The 14634-nt window shown below is 42.9% G+C and overlaps 1 protein-coding gene across 1 annotated transcript in view; it reads right to left on the bottom strand.

The window, feature by feature from the left end:
- Positions 1–9202, bottom strand: part of LOC139546952 (protein Wnt-6-like) — a 28690-nt gene extending 19488 nt beyond the window's left edge. The window contains exons 1-2 of the mRNA XM_071355943.1: positions 8593–9202; positions 1277–1497 (exon numbers count right to left, since the gene is read on the bottom strand). Of these exons, the coding sequence (XP_071212044.1) occupies positions 1277–1497; positions 8593–8672 (301 nt within the window). The 5' untranslated portion in view covers positions 8673–9202. The remainder of the gene's footprint in view (positions 1–1276; positions 1498–8592) is intronic.
- Between the last annotated feature and the right edge of the window lie 5432 nt (positions 9203–14634).

The following is a 14634-nucleotide window of genomic DNA, read 5'->3' on the forward strand; positions in this document are numbered from 1 at the left end:
GCTGCGCTGCCGTTCTTTCCTTCCTCCCAGTGTCAACAAATGGTCCAACGATGCACCTCGCGAACGTTCTTTCTGCCTGGTGTTTTGGGAAAGTCATGTTACATCTTCGGCCGTTGTAGGAAAGATGCATCGTTAAAACACTTTTGTAAGCATCATTTCCATCGCTATCGGGAAACCGGGCCCAGTCCAATAAGAGCGGTCACATAAAACCAGGTCAAATCAATGTTCTAGCTGTTCATCTGACGGTTGGATTCACATCTGACCAGAGGAGACCAACCGCACCACAGGCACTCTGCCCTCTGCTGACTCTCAGCAACAAAACAGGAACGTTGCAAACCACAGTTTAAAGGAAGAGGATGTATATAATCTAGCACTATAGAAGGTATCGTCTTAATACCCACATATTCCTCACCCGAGCGAACAAAATAACTTTAAAGCGCCTGCAGAATACTTAGCTTTGCCTCAAGAGATTAAAGGCTTCATCTGTAATGACTTATTAAATGGCTATGGCGAGAGATAGTTTCTACTCAGGTTCTTCGAGACAAAATCTTTCAGGGAAAGTTAGAATGGACACTTCTCGTGTCAGATTAATGACGGTAAAGGACAGGAATTCTGTCAACGCCAGCAGGATGCTTGTAACGGTACTCTAATTGCTTTGAATATGAAAGACCTGCTCAAAAGGTTCTTCAAACAACTGAGGGCACGCATTAGCTAGATAGTAGAAGATAAAAACCAATAATGGATACACTATATTGGAGCTAAACGGTGGTTTGTTGACAAAACACTTCCTTGTTGGTACACACTGAACGGTCTCTATTAACCAAGCATAGAAAAGTGCCACGGGAGGAGACAACGTACAAAAAGCAAGACAATAATTGCATAGTAGCAGGGCCTACATTCGTTTTATTACTCAGTTCAGAGCCCCGGCCATGTTGGAGATCAATGGTTATATGAGAAGCAATTTAGGAGATCATTTTGAGTTTGCAATTTGATGCAAAAGAGGAGCAGTCGAGTGTAAATCTGTCTTGTTAACATACAACAGCTGGCCTTGTTCTCCACTGCACTTTGGATCAGAGTAAAGTTGAAGTGAGGCCATTGGCTGTGCACTCAAAGGTCAAGGGGTCACGTCTTAAGTGAGACACTGTTAAACCATTTGAAAGGCACTTAGATTATTATTTTCTATGTCAGGCAGGCAGTGTGTATGTAGAGTTATTGGGAAAATTAGGGGGAAATTATCATAGGGTCCTATTTTCCATAATGACAAGTCCTCACTCACCTTGTTGGAGTATTTTGCCAAAGTACTTGTTCTGACTGGTGCAGTTCCAGCGGCGAAAACGAAACTGGTACTGGCACTCCCGCACACCCAGCTTGGCACCCTTGGCGACCTCGTGGACGATCTCTGGCTGGTTCTGGCACAGCTCAGCCTGCTTGCCCGCTAGTCGCTTGGTCTTCCGACAGATACTATTGGGGTCCATGACCAGAGGGCTCCCCACTGCCCTACAGGGAAGCATACAACAGATAGACTGTGACTACAAATCACACTACAGTGGCATAACATGATGATGTGTTCGTGTCTTACTCTTACTACATATAAGTATCACTGAAGCTAAATGTATGTGTTCTTCCATTAGGCAGTTTGATTACTTGACATCGGGTGTGGAGAGAAATAGTAAAGCTGCAGTGATGCGGAAACATGAAAAGGAGCTAGAGAGCTGCATCTTAATTCCCGGGTTTCTTACCTAGCGTTGACAGATGTATGTTTACCCTTAGGAAAATTGTTTATTTCAATTCCTAATGGGAGTACGGGCCTCAGGTTCAACACTGTGAACTCTTGCCAGTACTTCTCGTGACAGTTGCTATGACATAATGTGAGAACAGCCCTATCCCCCTGTTCCCTCTATTCAATAACCCTGCATCTGACTCCAGTTGAGCTGGTGTGATCCGTAAAGCTCGAGTCAGTTTTTATCATTATGTGGGAGTAGGAGTGTGTGAGAATACCTCCTTGCTTTTCACTCACCCTTGTCACAGCTAATCTTCCTGACTAATAACGTTCATCTGCCTTGTGAGTTTGTTTTAACAAGTCCAACAAGCACTCTTGCCAATCCCTAGCATTTGCGGTCTGATAAGAAGCATGAGACACAGGACCGTTGCTCTTAAAATGGAATGCATCCCATCTCCAGTAAATCAATTACATTATTAAGTCGAAACCATTTATATACCAATGTCCGAAATGTCACTGTATATCTGTGATTCAATCAAAATACCAATTATTTGTACAGTTAGATGCACCTTTTTATTTAGCCATAGCGTCATGGAAAACTAAAACTGAACTGCCAACATACTGTACACAAAATAGCATAATGGCTGCACAGATTAAGTATCGAAAAATGATTGAAAGCCTAATAATTCACACTGTCCTAAAAGCGGGGAGTGAACAGTAGCTTAATGCCCACAATGTGAGCTATCTTCACTAAAGTGTGAGAACTTGACTCCGACAGTCCGGCGTCACCGACTTCCGGGATCCTGACATCCTTCTGCCAGCTACTGATGATGTATTGACGACGTCTCTATAGAAACGGATCACAGGGGAACACATCTCCGGCGCGCTATAGTATACCCACACAGATCTGACTCCAATGATTCCACACCCCTGTGTAAGTAACATGGGCAGATACAGAACTTAGCAGACACACCAAGTCTTTACAACCCCTGATTGTCTGATGTGTCATGGCCTTCAAACCTGGGGGAATCTGTGAGCCAGGATCATAGCTTTGAAATTGGCTCAGCACGCTGCTCACAAAAAAAGGGACCAGGTTTTACAGCAGGAGGTGTAGACTCGTAAAAAAAAGAAAGAAGAAGCAGACCATGTTTCAGAGTTTCTTCTCCAAGTCCTGTGTCGTTGTCAAAGTGAAAGGCAAACCCTCCTCGCCCAATTCAAAAGCCAGGCTTTTATATCACACGAGCAGCCGAAGCAGCTCGAACACTGGCCAGGACGAATCGTGTGGTCTGAATACGGCTCCGGCAATATGTAGATGAAGACATTTCTCTGTCTTGAACACCATGCTGTGTTCCAGTGTCAATACAAACCAGGACTGACCTGAACAAAACACTCACTATGAGGAACACAGTGTTATCAGTGTTGAATATAAAGGATAGGAATCTCTGTAAAAGCACACTTATATAGGAACTACAAAATCAGATAAGCAATCAATCTTCCACGTCCATGCAATGTGTCATTATTCCTCTCCTTTATCAGTCACAGTAATGCTCCTGGACACGATAATGGTGAAACAGAGTCTAATCATAAGAGAAAGGAGGATGCACTACCATCTACGCAATCAAGAGCCCTCCGAACAGTGCCTCGCATGAAACATCACAGAGATAACCAGAGACCAAAATAGAAAGGGAAACACTGATAAAGGACATGTATCCAAATAGTCAGTCTCCATGTAGGCCATCATGATCTTTTGGAGATAAGCTGTTCTTCTAGCTTTGTGTGGACCTCAAGTGACATTATGAAGTGCATGGCCATAGATATATGGGCTTTTTTGTCACTTTGCAAACAATGCATTTCATCCTCCTAATTCTCTATTCCGGCTATGGTGGATATGAAGTCAGTCATGACAAGGCTGGAACGCTAGCTAGAGAGTGGCTTGTGTTCAGCTCTCTGGTCCGTGTCGCCAGGACCAGAGAGCTGTCTGTCACATGTTTGTCTTGCAATAAGTGAGGACAACATGAGGTCTACGCGCGCACTGAAAAATCTCAATGTCTGGAAATTGGTGGAGGCCACATGCTCTGTGGTGAAACAGTGTACATAGTAGCCCCGGCCATGCCCTGTCATTGGATCTTTATCTGATCCTTCTGGCCTTGAATGGAAATCATGCGAAATTCCAGAAATATGCATGGCTTTGAAATGGGAGTGAGAAATGTCACAAACATGTGACAGACAGCAGCGGTGCATCAGTGTTGTGCACGATTTGATTTAATGCTGTGATGGCGCCAGAGGGGAAGGCTGCCGTCTTATCAGATCTTAACCAACCATGCTATTTTGTTTGTTTTGTACATAATGTTGCTGATATAGTCTATTATGACTGAAAAGAGCTTCTGGACATCAGCACTGGGATTGCTCAACTCAAACTGGACGAAGAGTTCATCTCAATGAGTCGGACGGGAGGAATATAATACAGACACCCGACCAGGCCCAGATCCCCGTTATTCGATGGAGAAGGAAACTGAGATTTCGCGGAAAGAGATCAGGGTGCCTTGTGAGGATCAGGCGACGAGTGTCTAATCTGCCCATGCCTTCCGTCCTGCTAGCTAACGTTCAATCGCTGGAAAAATAAATGGGACGAACTGAAAGCACGTTTATCATACCAACGGGATATTAAAAACTGTAATATCTTACGTTTCACTGAGTCATGGCTGAACGACGACATTAAGAACATAAAGATGGTGGGTTATACACTCTATCGGCAGGACAGAACAGCAGCCTCTGGCAAGACATGGGGCGGGGGCCTATGCATTCATGTAAGCAACAGCTGGTGCACAATATCTAAGGAAGTCTTGAGGTTTTGCTCGCCTGAGGTAGAGTATATCATGATAAGCTGTAGACCACATGTATCTACCAAGAGAGTTTTCATCTGTATTTTTTTATAGCTGTCTACATACCACCACAGACCAATGCTGGCACTAAAACCGCACTCAATGAGCTGTATACCGCCATAAGCAAACAGGAAAACGCTCATCCAGAGGCTGCGCTCCTGGACTTTAATGCAGGGAAACTTAAATCAGTTTTACCTCATTTCTATCAGCAAGTTAAATGTGTAACCAGACCACTAGACCACCTTTACTTCAAATACAGAGATGCGTACAAAGCTCTCCTTCGCCCTCCATTTGGCAATTCTGACCATAATTCCATCCTTCTGATTCCTGCTTACAAGCAAAAATTCCAGCAGGAAGCACCAGTGACTCGGTCTATAAAAAAGTGGTCAGATGAAACTGATGCTAAGCTACAGGACTGTTTTGCTAGCACAGACTGGAATATGTTCTGGGATTCTTTCGATGGCATTGAGGAGTACACCACATCAGTCACTGGCTTTATCAATAAGTGCATCGAGGACGTCGTCCCCACAGTGACCGTAAGTACATACCCCAACCAGAAGCCATGGACTACAGGCAACATCCGCACTGAGCTAAAGGCTAGAGCTGCCGCTTTCAAGGAGCGGGACTCTAACCTAGAAGCTTATAAAAAATCCCGCTATTCCCTCCGACGAACCATCAAACAGGCAAAGCATCAATTCAGGACTAAGATCGAATCGTACTACACCGGCTCTGATGCTCGTCGGATGTGGCAGGGCCTGCAAACTATTACAGACTACAAAGGGAAGCACAGCCGAGAGCTTCCCAGTGACACGAGCCTACCAGACGAACTAAGCTCTATGCTCGCTTTGAGGCAAGCAACACAAACATGCATGAGAAGATCAGCTGTTCCGGATGACTGTACGATCACCCTCTCCGCAGCCGATGTGAGTAAGACCTTTAAACAGGTCAACATTCACAAGGCCACAGGCCCAGACGGATTACCAGGACGTGTACTCCAAGCATGCGCTGACCAACTGGCAAGTGTCTTCACTGACATTTTCAACCTCTCCCTGTCTGAGTCTGTAATACCAACATGTTGCAAGCAGACCACCATAGTTCCTGTGCCCAAGAAAGAACACTAAGGCAACCTGCCTAAATGAATACCAACCCGTAGCACTCATGTCTGTAGCCATGAAATGCTTAAAAAGGCTGGTCATGGCTCACATCAACACCATTATCCCAGAAACTCTAGATCCACTTTAATTTGCATACCGCACCAACAGATCCACAGATGATGCAATCTCTATTGCACTCCACACTGCCCTTTCACACCTGGACAAAAGGAACACCTATGTGAGAATGCTATTCATTGACTACAGCTCAGCGTTCAACACCATAGTGCCCTCAAAGGTCATCACTAAGCTAAGGACCCTGGGACTAAACACCTCCTTCTGCAACTGGATCCTGGACTTTATGACGGCCGCCCCTAGGTGGGAAGGGTAGATAACAACACATCCGCCACACTGATCCTCAACACAGGGGCCCCTCAGGGGTGCGTGCTCAGTCCCCTTCTGTACTCCCTGTTCACTCATGACTGCACGGCCAGGCACGACTCCAACACCATCATTAAGTTTGCTGATGACTCAACAGTGGTAGGCTTGATCACCGACAACGATGAAACAGCCTATAGGGAGGAGGTCAGAGACCTGACCGTGTGGTTCAAGGACAACAACCTCTCCCTCACCGTGATCAAGACAAAGGAGATGATTGTGGACTACAGGAAAAGGAGGACCGAGCACACCCCCATTCACATCGACGGGGCTGTAGTGGAGCAGCTTGAGAGCTTCGAGTACCTTGGGTCCACATCACCAACAAACTAACATGGTCCAAGCACACCAAGACAGTCATGAAGAGGGTATGACAAAACCTATTCATGCTCAGGAGACTGAAAAGATTTGGCATGGGTCCTCAGATCCTCAAAAGGTTTTACAGCTGCACCATTGAGAGCATTCCGACTGGTTGCATCACTGCCTGGTATGGCAACTGCTCGGCCTCCGACCGCAAGGCACTACAGAGGGTAGTGCGTACGGCCCAGTACATCACTGGGGCCAAGCTTCCTGCCATCCAGGACCTCTATACCAGGCGGTATCAGAGGAAGGCCCTAAAAATTGTCAAAGACACCAGCCACCCTAGTCATTGACTGTTCTCTCTGCTACTGCACGGCAAGCGGTACCGGAGCGCCAAGTCTAGGTCCAAGAGGCATCTAAACAGCATCTACCCCCAAGCCATAAAGCTCCTGAACAGCTAATCAAATGGCTACCCAGACTATTTGCTTTGCCCCTCCCCCCCCCCCCTTCTACGCTGCTGCTACTCTCTGTTATTATCTATGCATAGTCACTTTAATAACTCTACCTACATGTACATATTACCTCAATTACCTCGACACCGGTGCCCCTGCACATTGACTCTGTACCGGTACCCCCTGTATATAGCCACGCTATTGTTATTTACTGCTGATCTTTAATCATTTGTTATTCTTATCTCTTACTTTTTGGGGGGTATTTTCTTAAAACTGCATTGTTGGTTAAGGGCTTGTAAGTAAGCATTTCACTGTAAATACCTGTTGTATTCGGGGCATTGTGACAAATAAAATGTGATGTTTGATTTGATAACGATAAAGATCTGGTATAATGAAGTGCTTCTCTACAGATGATGCAGAGCTGAAGCTTGGCCCAGGACCCATTCCAGGAGCAGATGAGTGGAAATGGCACACGCTATATGCACACCTGTGGGCCACACTCCTGGCTGCCTGCCAGACTATGACCCACACACAGCCAGGAGGACCGGGAGTTTACTTGTCCTGAAACTTGCAAAGGCATTCCAAATTCTCTGGTCTCACTGCTCTCTGCCAAAATGATTAGAGCCTAATCAAAGAAGCTCTGAAAGAAGAGGTTTATCTCAGGGACGTTTCATCTACCCCCACAAATGGCATCCTGTCTGTCTGGTCAGGCTGACAACCATTTGCTTTAAAAGACAAGGGGCAGAGAGACAGGAGTGAGATGGCATGCACAGCTCTCAACAGAAAGCATCTTTGTCCTGTCAAACTGCAGGACCTCCAGGTGTGCTCACCTGAGTACCCCAATTTAGTCTTTGGGGAGAGAGGTTCACAGTTTAGCAGTACTAATAGCTGGCCTTCAAACTTGAAAAGGTTTGATTTAGTTAAACATCCCTCTTCAAATGTACGTGTCTCAAATTAATTGTGGAAATTACTTCAGGAAAAAAAATCTGTCTGTGTCTTTTTAAGTCTCATACATCTCAGAGTACTGAACAAATAATTGTTTTATGATGACATATCCACTGCCTCAAGGTCCACAGGAAAAAATTCCAACTCTGACCTCCCTAATATCTCTGTTTTTACAACAGGCAATTGCAGACCTCCACAAACTGAGGCTGAATCTTTTTTGGCTAGCTGAGTCATAACATTCGGGACTTTAGTTTTTTATTGTTGATTTCATTGAGTTACTTAACCACATTTTAGATATGAGTTTGTGACCAACAATAAAAATGCTGTATTGAAAATAAATGTTGTGGTTCGTTAAGACATTTTTAGAGATAGTTTGATCGGTCATTCCAATTGTTTTGAGTGAGTTTGCAGTAGGAAGGTGGTGATAGATAAAGAACACCAAAACGTTTAATTAGTATGTAATTGTAGTCTAAGTAGTACCAAATGCTTCACAATGCGGTCAAGGTCATCAAAAGTGTTACCATGTTATTACACTTGTCAATACGAGGCTCTTTGAATAGAGTTATATCAATAGAGTCAAATGCAGAATTGCATATATGTTAGTACATCCTGACATCATGCCAATCTTTAGCCAGATATCAACATGGATGCGTGCAAGGTTTAACCTACATAACATCAGATGACAAAAACCACCGTATTCTAAGAAACTTTATTTACATTAGCAACTAAACTTGACGCACTTTTGAATTGTTTGTTGCATGACTTACCACCATAACCCAATGATATTGACCGGACACAAGAGGATGAAAAACAGGGCTAGTTGAGTCCGAGATAATGGAATCGTCATGATGAGAGTGTCCTTCAAAAAAAAAAACGTTAAATTAAAAAGTGAGAGCCGCCAATCCCCAATTCAATTAAGGTGTTGTTGTTTTCATTGGATGTCCTGCAGAGTTCGTAATCTGCAGGATTCAGCACACCCACTAAATGCTCAAGAAGTCCTTTGAAACCCTCTTTGGATGCACCACTAAAGTTCGATTACACGGTCAGGAGGGAAGAGACATCGTGATGAAATTTGTTAACCTCTTCATAGTCGTCTCTCTGGCAGACAGATTCAAGACTGAAATACCAGAGGCAGAGGTGACAAGCACGTCCTAACTAAAACACCCAAATTCCAATAGCACAGCGATTTTAATCTGGCAGCAAGGTACTACAGCCCGGGGGTGATGGAATGTAGCCAGACCTTGGGCAGAAAAGTAAACCCAAGGACCAGCAGATTCCGTGAGGACAATCAATGCTAACGTTTTAGTGCCAAAGTAATACAATCTATTGGCCTTGGTAACAACCGTAAAATTTTACTCGGCATCGAAGTGTCGGTACTTTTCGATTCACAGGTAGGCGCAAAGCCCACACATTTATCCGGGTGTCGGAGCTCTAATGCACTTTTCAAGTGGGAATGTACTTCCTTTGCATAAGATATGGGCTCATCTCCCACCTGGTATGATGTCGCTTCGGGCCAAGTGAAAACCTATTTTGTCACTCAGAAAAACGGGATAATTTGTTGGAAGAACCTGCAAAAATATATTTTACATCAGAATGGCAGAAAAAGGGAAACATTTTCCCCTGCGTGTTTATAGTGAAGAAATAAGAGCTTTCAGGTGTTGCATACCTTTGTCATATTTGCATTATCTGTTGATAATGTGAACATGCATACTTCTGGGGAAACGATGTAGACCCAAAGTTGTTTTTCCGAAATAAAGTAGACCAATAGACCAGTAAAGCCAACTTTCATTGCAACTCTAACAGTTGTGGAAAGGCAATAACTTATTCATCAAAAATATTTATTGAGTGAGAGATAATATATTTCTGCTCATCCATTCATCTATATTTGTATTTATTTATTCAGGACAAATAGTCTAAGGTAATCTTTGGGCTATTACCTCCATCTGTGCTGAAATATATTTTATGATTTGTTTACATTATACTGTATGGAAAAACCTTCTCAGTGCTTTTTCTTTGCTGAGCTCACATTCTATTTTTTCATATTAGTCGTTATTAAATTATTTACAATCTTTTCACACTTTGTGCCCGTGTGTCATACATGTTTTAGATAGGATTACCATCTACTTATCTCCTTTTAGAGTTGCCAAGGGCATCCCACTTGAAATTCAAGATCTCTGTCTTCATGTAGCCCATCAAAGATTCACCCCTGCATTCCAATACAGTGTTCCAATCAATCACAATATAAACACAAGCAAACAGGTAATTTCACTCGTCTCATTTGCATTTTTCATTTCTCTCTCTTATGGCCCTGAGCGGCTAAGAGGAAATAAGAGGAGCTTTGTCTGCTATCTCATGTCCGGGTCTCTTTGATTCATACCTTTTGTTTTCCCTCCAACTTCAAAGGTGAGATATGGAAGAGTTTTGTCTAAGCCGCAGGCATGTCACGGTAATGATAGTTCAATTTATCATTAGATAAAAAATAAGTGATATCTGGCTTAGCCTCAATGTATCATCATTGGGTCATCATTGGGTCATGTGACAAAGCAGACATTGAATCTAAAGTTTTTTGTTGTTGTTGTGTGACCTACAGTAAACTCAAGATCACATGTAAGGACACAATTCAAAGTAGACTGAACTGTGTATTTTTTTTGTGCACTTTTGTATCAAGTTTGAAGTCTCTCTTTATTAACCACATGCAGACAGTTCATGTTCCAGCTTTGAGTGCAATACCCTTACAATACCCTTACATTACCGTTACTACCCTTACATTTTTGGAATTCCTGCAAAAAAAATGCTCTGCTATTTATATGAATTGCACTCATAATCATATAAGAAAGTTATGAAGATTAAGTTATCACTCCTCGTCTATATTTAACTGAGGCATAATTGCAAGCATGACTACTCCCCTTGTAGTCCCCCCCCCTCTCTCTCTCTGTATGGGTGAGTGTTTTTGTTAGGGAAGACTGATTCTTCATACTTGGCTTAAACTTTATGGACAATAAAGATCCCATTTCAAAGTACAGCAGGGTGTTGAGCCTGGGGCCTTGGCTGAGTGTTCCTGCGAACAGCCCTAAGCAGAACTAGTGTATGTCTTTAGCTGACAGTGCTTCAACAATCCCTTGTACTGCTAGCATGTGCTTCATACTTCGCCCTTGCAACGTGGTTCAGCGTACTCACCTTTTCACACTGCCTTCATCCAACCATGAAATGGCTACCTACTCTCTGCCATGGGATTGCACCTCCTATCTCTGGTTGCCAGAGCTTCATCTTTCTACCACACATTAGCCCTTTGTTTCTCAAATCTTAAAATCCCCTTAATCTGGCAAAAAGTCAGTCAATACATTCCCCTACGATTGTCATCCAAAATGATTCGAAATCCCATCACACATCATATTTGATATTACATTTCAAATTAAATTTGCCGCTAAGTCAAAAACACATGATGTATATGTGCATTAACCTTTTTTAAACAAACCACAGTCCTTTTTTTCACAACCGGAAAGGAAATTGTATTAGAAAACATCGATATTGCCACATGATACCACATATCTGTAAACACTACGTCTGTTTGGATAAAATAAATTGTGTTATGTCATATGATATGATGCCCTGACTACAGCAAATGAGGGAGACGGATGCAATATTTTCATCAAAATTGTGTAAATGTTTTAGGAAAACAGTAAATTGCTCAGAGAAAAAAAAGTATTGTCTCGTATTCTCACATAGGCAAGGCCCGTTGGTGTTGACACCTACAAATCAATGTCACTTGTCTGCACTGTCACCTATGACCCTTTGCGGTGAGTCCAGACCGCATGCTTCCTCAACACAAACCTAATTCCCGTGCAGATTACGCATTCTGACTGTAAAAACTTGTTACATTTTTTACTGATCATGAGATCACCCCCTCAGCAGCAAATTGTCCCCTTAGAATCGGGCCAGCCTATTAGAAACATAAGTAATTCCAGCAGTTTTCGCATCTTCCAAGTGCGTCACTTTTAATACTCCATAATAGCATCACTGTTGAACTTTTGTTTATTAGATTAGGTTTGGTCCAATCAATTGCGTGAAAGTGAGACCCACTGTCTCTCAGATAGTGTCTATCTGATAGTGTGTCTATCACTTATATGCACAGCTGCTTTTATATCACCAAGATCTGTCCTATTGGGCAGGGTCATTTTACACGAAGCCATGGAACTACAGATGTGTTCTTATCTTGGGCCTGTGTTTTAAAAGACAAAGAGACAAAAGGAGATAAGTGGCGCTGCTTCTGAATTTCCGTTCACTGAACATGTGTCTCCATGTGCTGCCTTGCATCAACGGTGTCGGTGTCTTACAAAGGAAATACAGTATTTATGTACTACTAGTGAATCTCTCCTGGGAGAGAATACTCAGAGGTCTTTTGTTGTGTTGCACATTTTGCAGGGAGGTGATCAGAAGTTGACAGGCCACACACTGATCACTGGAATGATAAATCCAGTTCATGCACAGTGCTCACAATGAGATGTACAGTAGTAAAACATTGTCGTCCACAGTGTGCAACCATGGGAGAAATGCATTCCCTAGCATGTACAACAACATTGATGATAATAGTTTCTTTACTTTTGAAAAAACATTTCCTTTATTACTTTTCTTTTCATTACCTTCACTACATTATTGTTCATTATGATACCTCATGATGGTATGTACAGTAGGTACACTACATAGTCAAGCCCTGCTACTTTGGAAATATTCGTTTTGACTGATTTGTAGGCCTGTTGAATGAAAAGAAAACTTGAGAAGAAATGTGTTCCTATATGAAAAACACTGATATGGTTTATTAGTATATAGCGCCACATTGTGGAAATATATGTAAAGAACGCTTCAGAGAGAAGAGAGGAAAGAATTCATGACCAGCCTTGGCTACACTGTAGTGTGAGCTTTGATGTCATCAATTATTTAATGAGATGTGCCATGAATTTATAAACATAGAGATCATATTAAAACACTATACGATTCGATTCCATGCAGTATTACAGTATTCTACATTAAGGATCATGTGGATGCTACAATAATTTCCAATATGCTACATGTAATCTCTCTGAACGTTCTGCGCCCCCTGAACCGGTCTCTGGTGTCACAGGTCTGAATCAGAATGAAAACCAGTAGCCTACTGCTGCGGCCGTCCAGGGGACCATAATTCATGTGATGATCGTTGCTTGCGAGTGCGACTTTGTTAATCAGCGGTTGAGTAGTTGAGCAGCCTCAGTGGCGAAGCGAAGCCCCACTCCCGTCAAAATCTATCCACGCGAGAATATAGCGATAATCAGACCATGTGGGGATTTTTTTGGCATGGAGGTATTTGAGTGTCGGATTTGGTCAACAAAAATATGTGATGGACGCACGTGGCATTTTGGCAACTTTGAGAAAAACGACTTTATATTTGAGTTGTGTCTGTCGTTCACACACGAGTATCTGCCCTCTCATTGGCTACAATGTTCCCACCTGATCTCACCTCCTTTTCCTGTCTTTGCAACGACTCCCATTGTTAGAGCGGAAACAAGACCATCTCGTCATTATATATATATATATATCATTTTATTTAACCTTTTTTTAACTAGGCAAGTCAGTTAAGAATTTTTTAGATTTTACAATGACGGCCTGCCCCGGCCCAACCCCCCCTAACCCGGACAAAGCTAGGCCAATTGTGTGCCTCCCTATGGGACTCCAGACAACAGGCTGGTTGTGATACAGCCCGGGATCAAACCAGGGTCAGTAGTGACACCTCTAGCACAGAGATGCAGTGCCTTAGACCGCTGTGCCACTCGGGAGCCTAAACACATTATATAGAGTATCTCTGATAGCATACTCAAAATATGTTAGTGCCGGAAGACACATTTCAGTTGAAGGCATTCAGTTGTACAACTGATTAGGTATCCCCATTTCCCTTTTCCTATTCAGAATCCTACCCTAAACCCTTACCCTAACCCTTACAATAGCCTTAAAGGCCCATTGCAGTCAAAAACATGATTTTCTGAATTGTATATATATTTCCACACTATGTGGTTGGAATAATACTGTGAAATGTTGAAATGTATGATGCCCTTTTTAGTTTAAGAGATGTTTGAAAAGACTGCCTGACATTTCTGCCTGTTTTGGTGGGATGGAGTTTTGGCCTGTCTGGTGACATCACTAGGCAGAAAATGTGTTAACCAATAAGGAGAGTTTCAAACCTCTCTGCCAGTAACAGCTACTTTTCAGTGTTCATCTCCCCACTCAGACCACTCCCACTCAGACCACTCCCACTCAGACCACTCCCACTCAGACCACTCCCAGACAGTCCTAGTAAAAAGCTCTTTTTGTATATTTTTATTGAGAAAATTCACAGTAAGGTACTTAATTGTTACCCAGAAATATTGATATTGAGATAAAAACGGCTGCATTGAGCCTTTAACCACAACCATAACCCTTACCTAACCCTAACCTTAACCCTTACCGTAACCATTTAAATTTCAAATTCAATTGGGTAAGGGCGTCCCAAGGATCCCGATAGCAAGGAACACTCAAAATAGGTTGACCTTCCGGTGATTTGGTGCACGTCTGCCTCGTGAGAATGTTCTTGATTTAATTTGCATACCGCATCACAGATGCATTTGGAAATCTTCACGAGCAATGCATGTATGCAAAGTAGCCAAGGTTACTACCTGTGCTATCTGCTGCTTCAACGGGGAAGTGAAGGGCAAAAAGTGAAAATATGTGTCAAATGACATTGTGCATTTGGTCGCATGTTGGATCTTGCCAAGAGGTGGACCATAAACAGCTATTGGGAGAGG

Source organism: Salvelinus alpinus, chromosome 20 (genome assembly GCF_045679555.1).
Source record: "Salvelinus alpinus chromosome 20, SLU_Salpinus.1, whole genome shotgun sequence".
Lineage (NCBI taxonomy): Eukaryota > Metazoa > Chordata > Actinopteri > Salmoniformes > Salmonidae > Salvelinus > Salvelinus alpinus.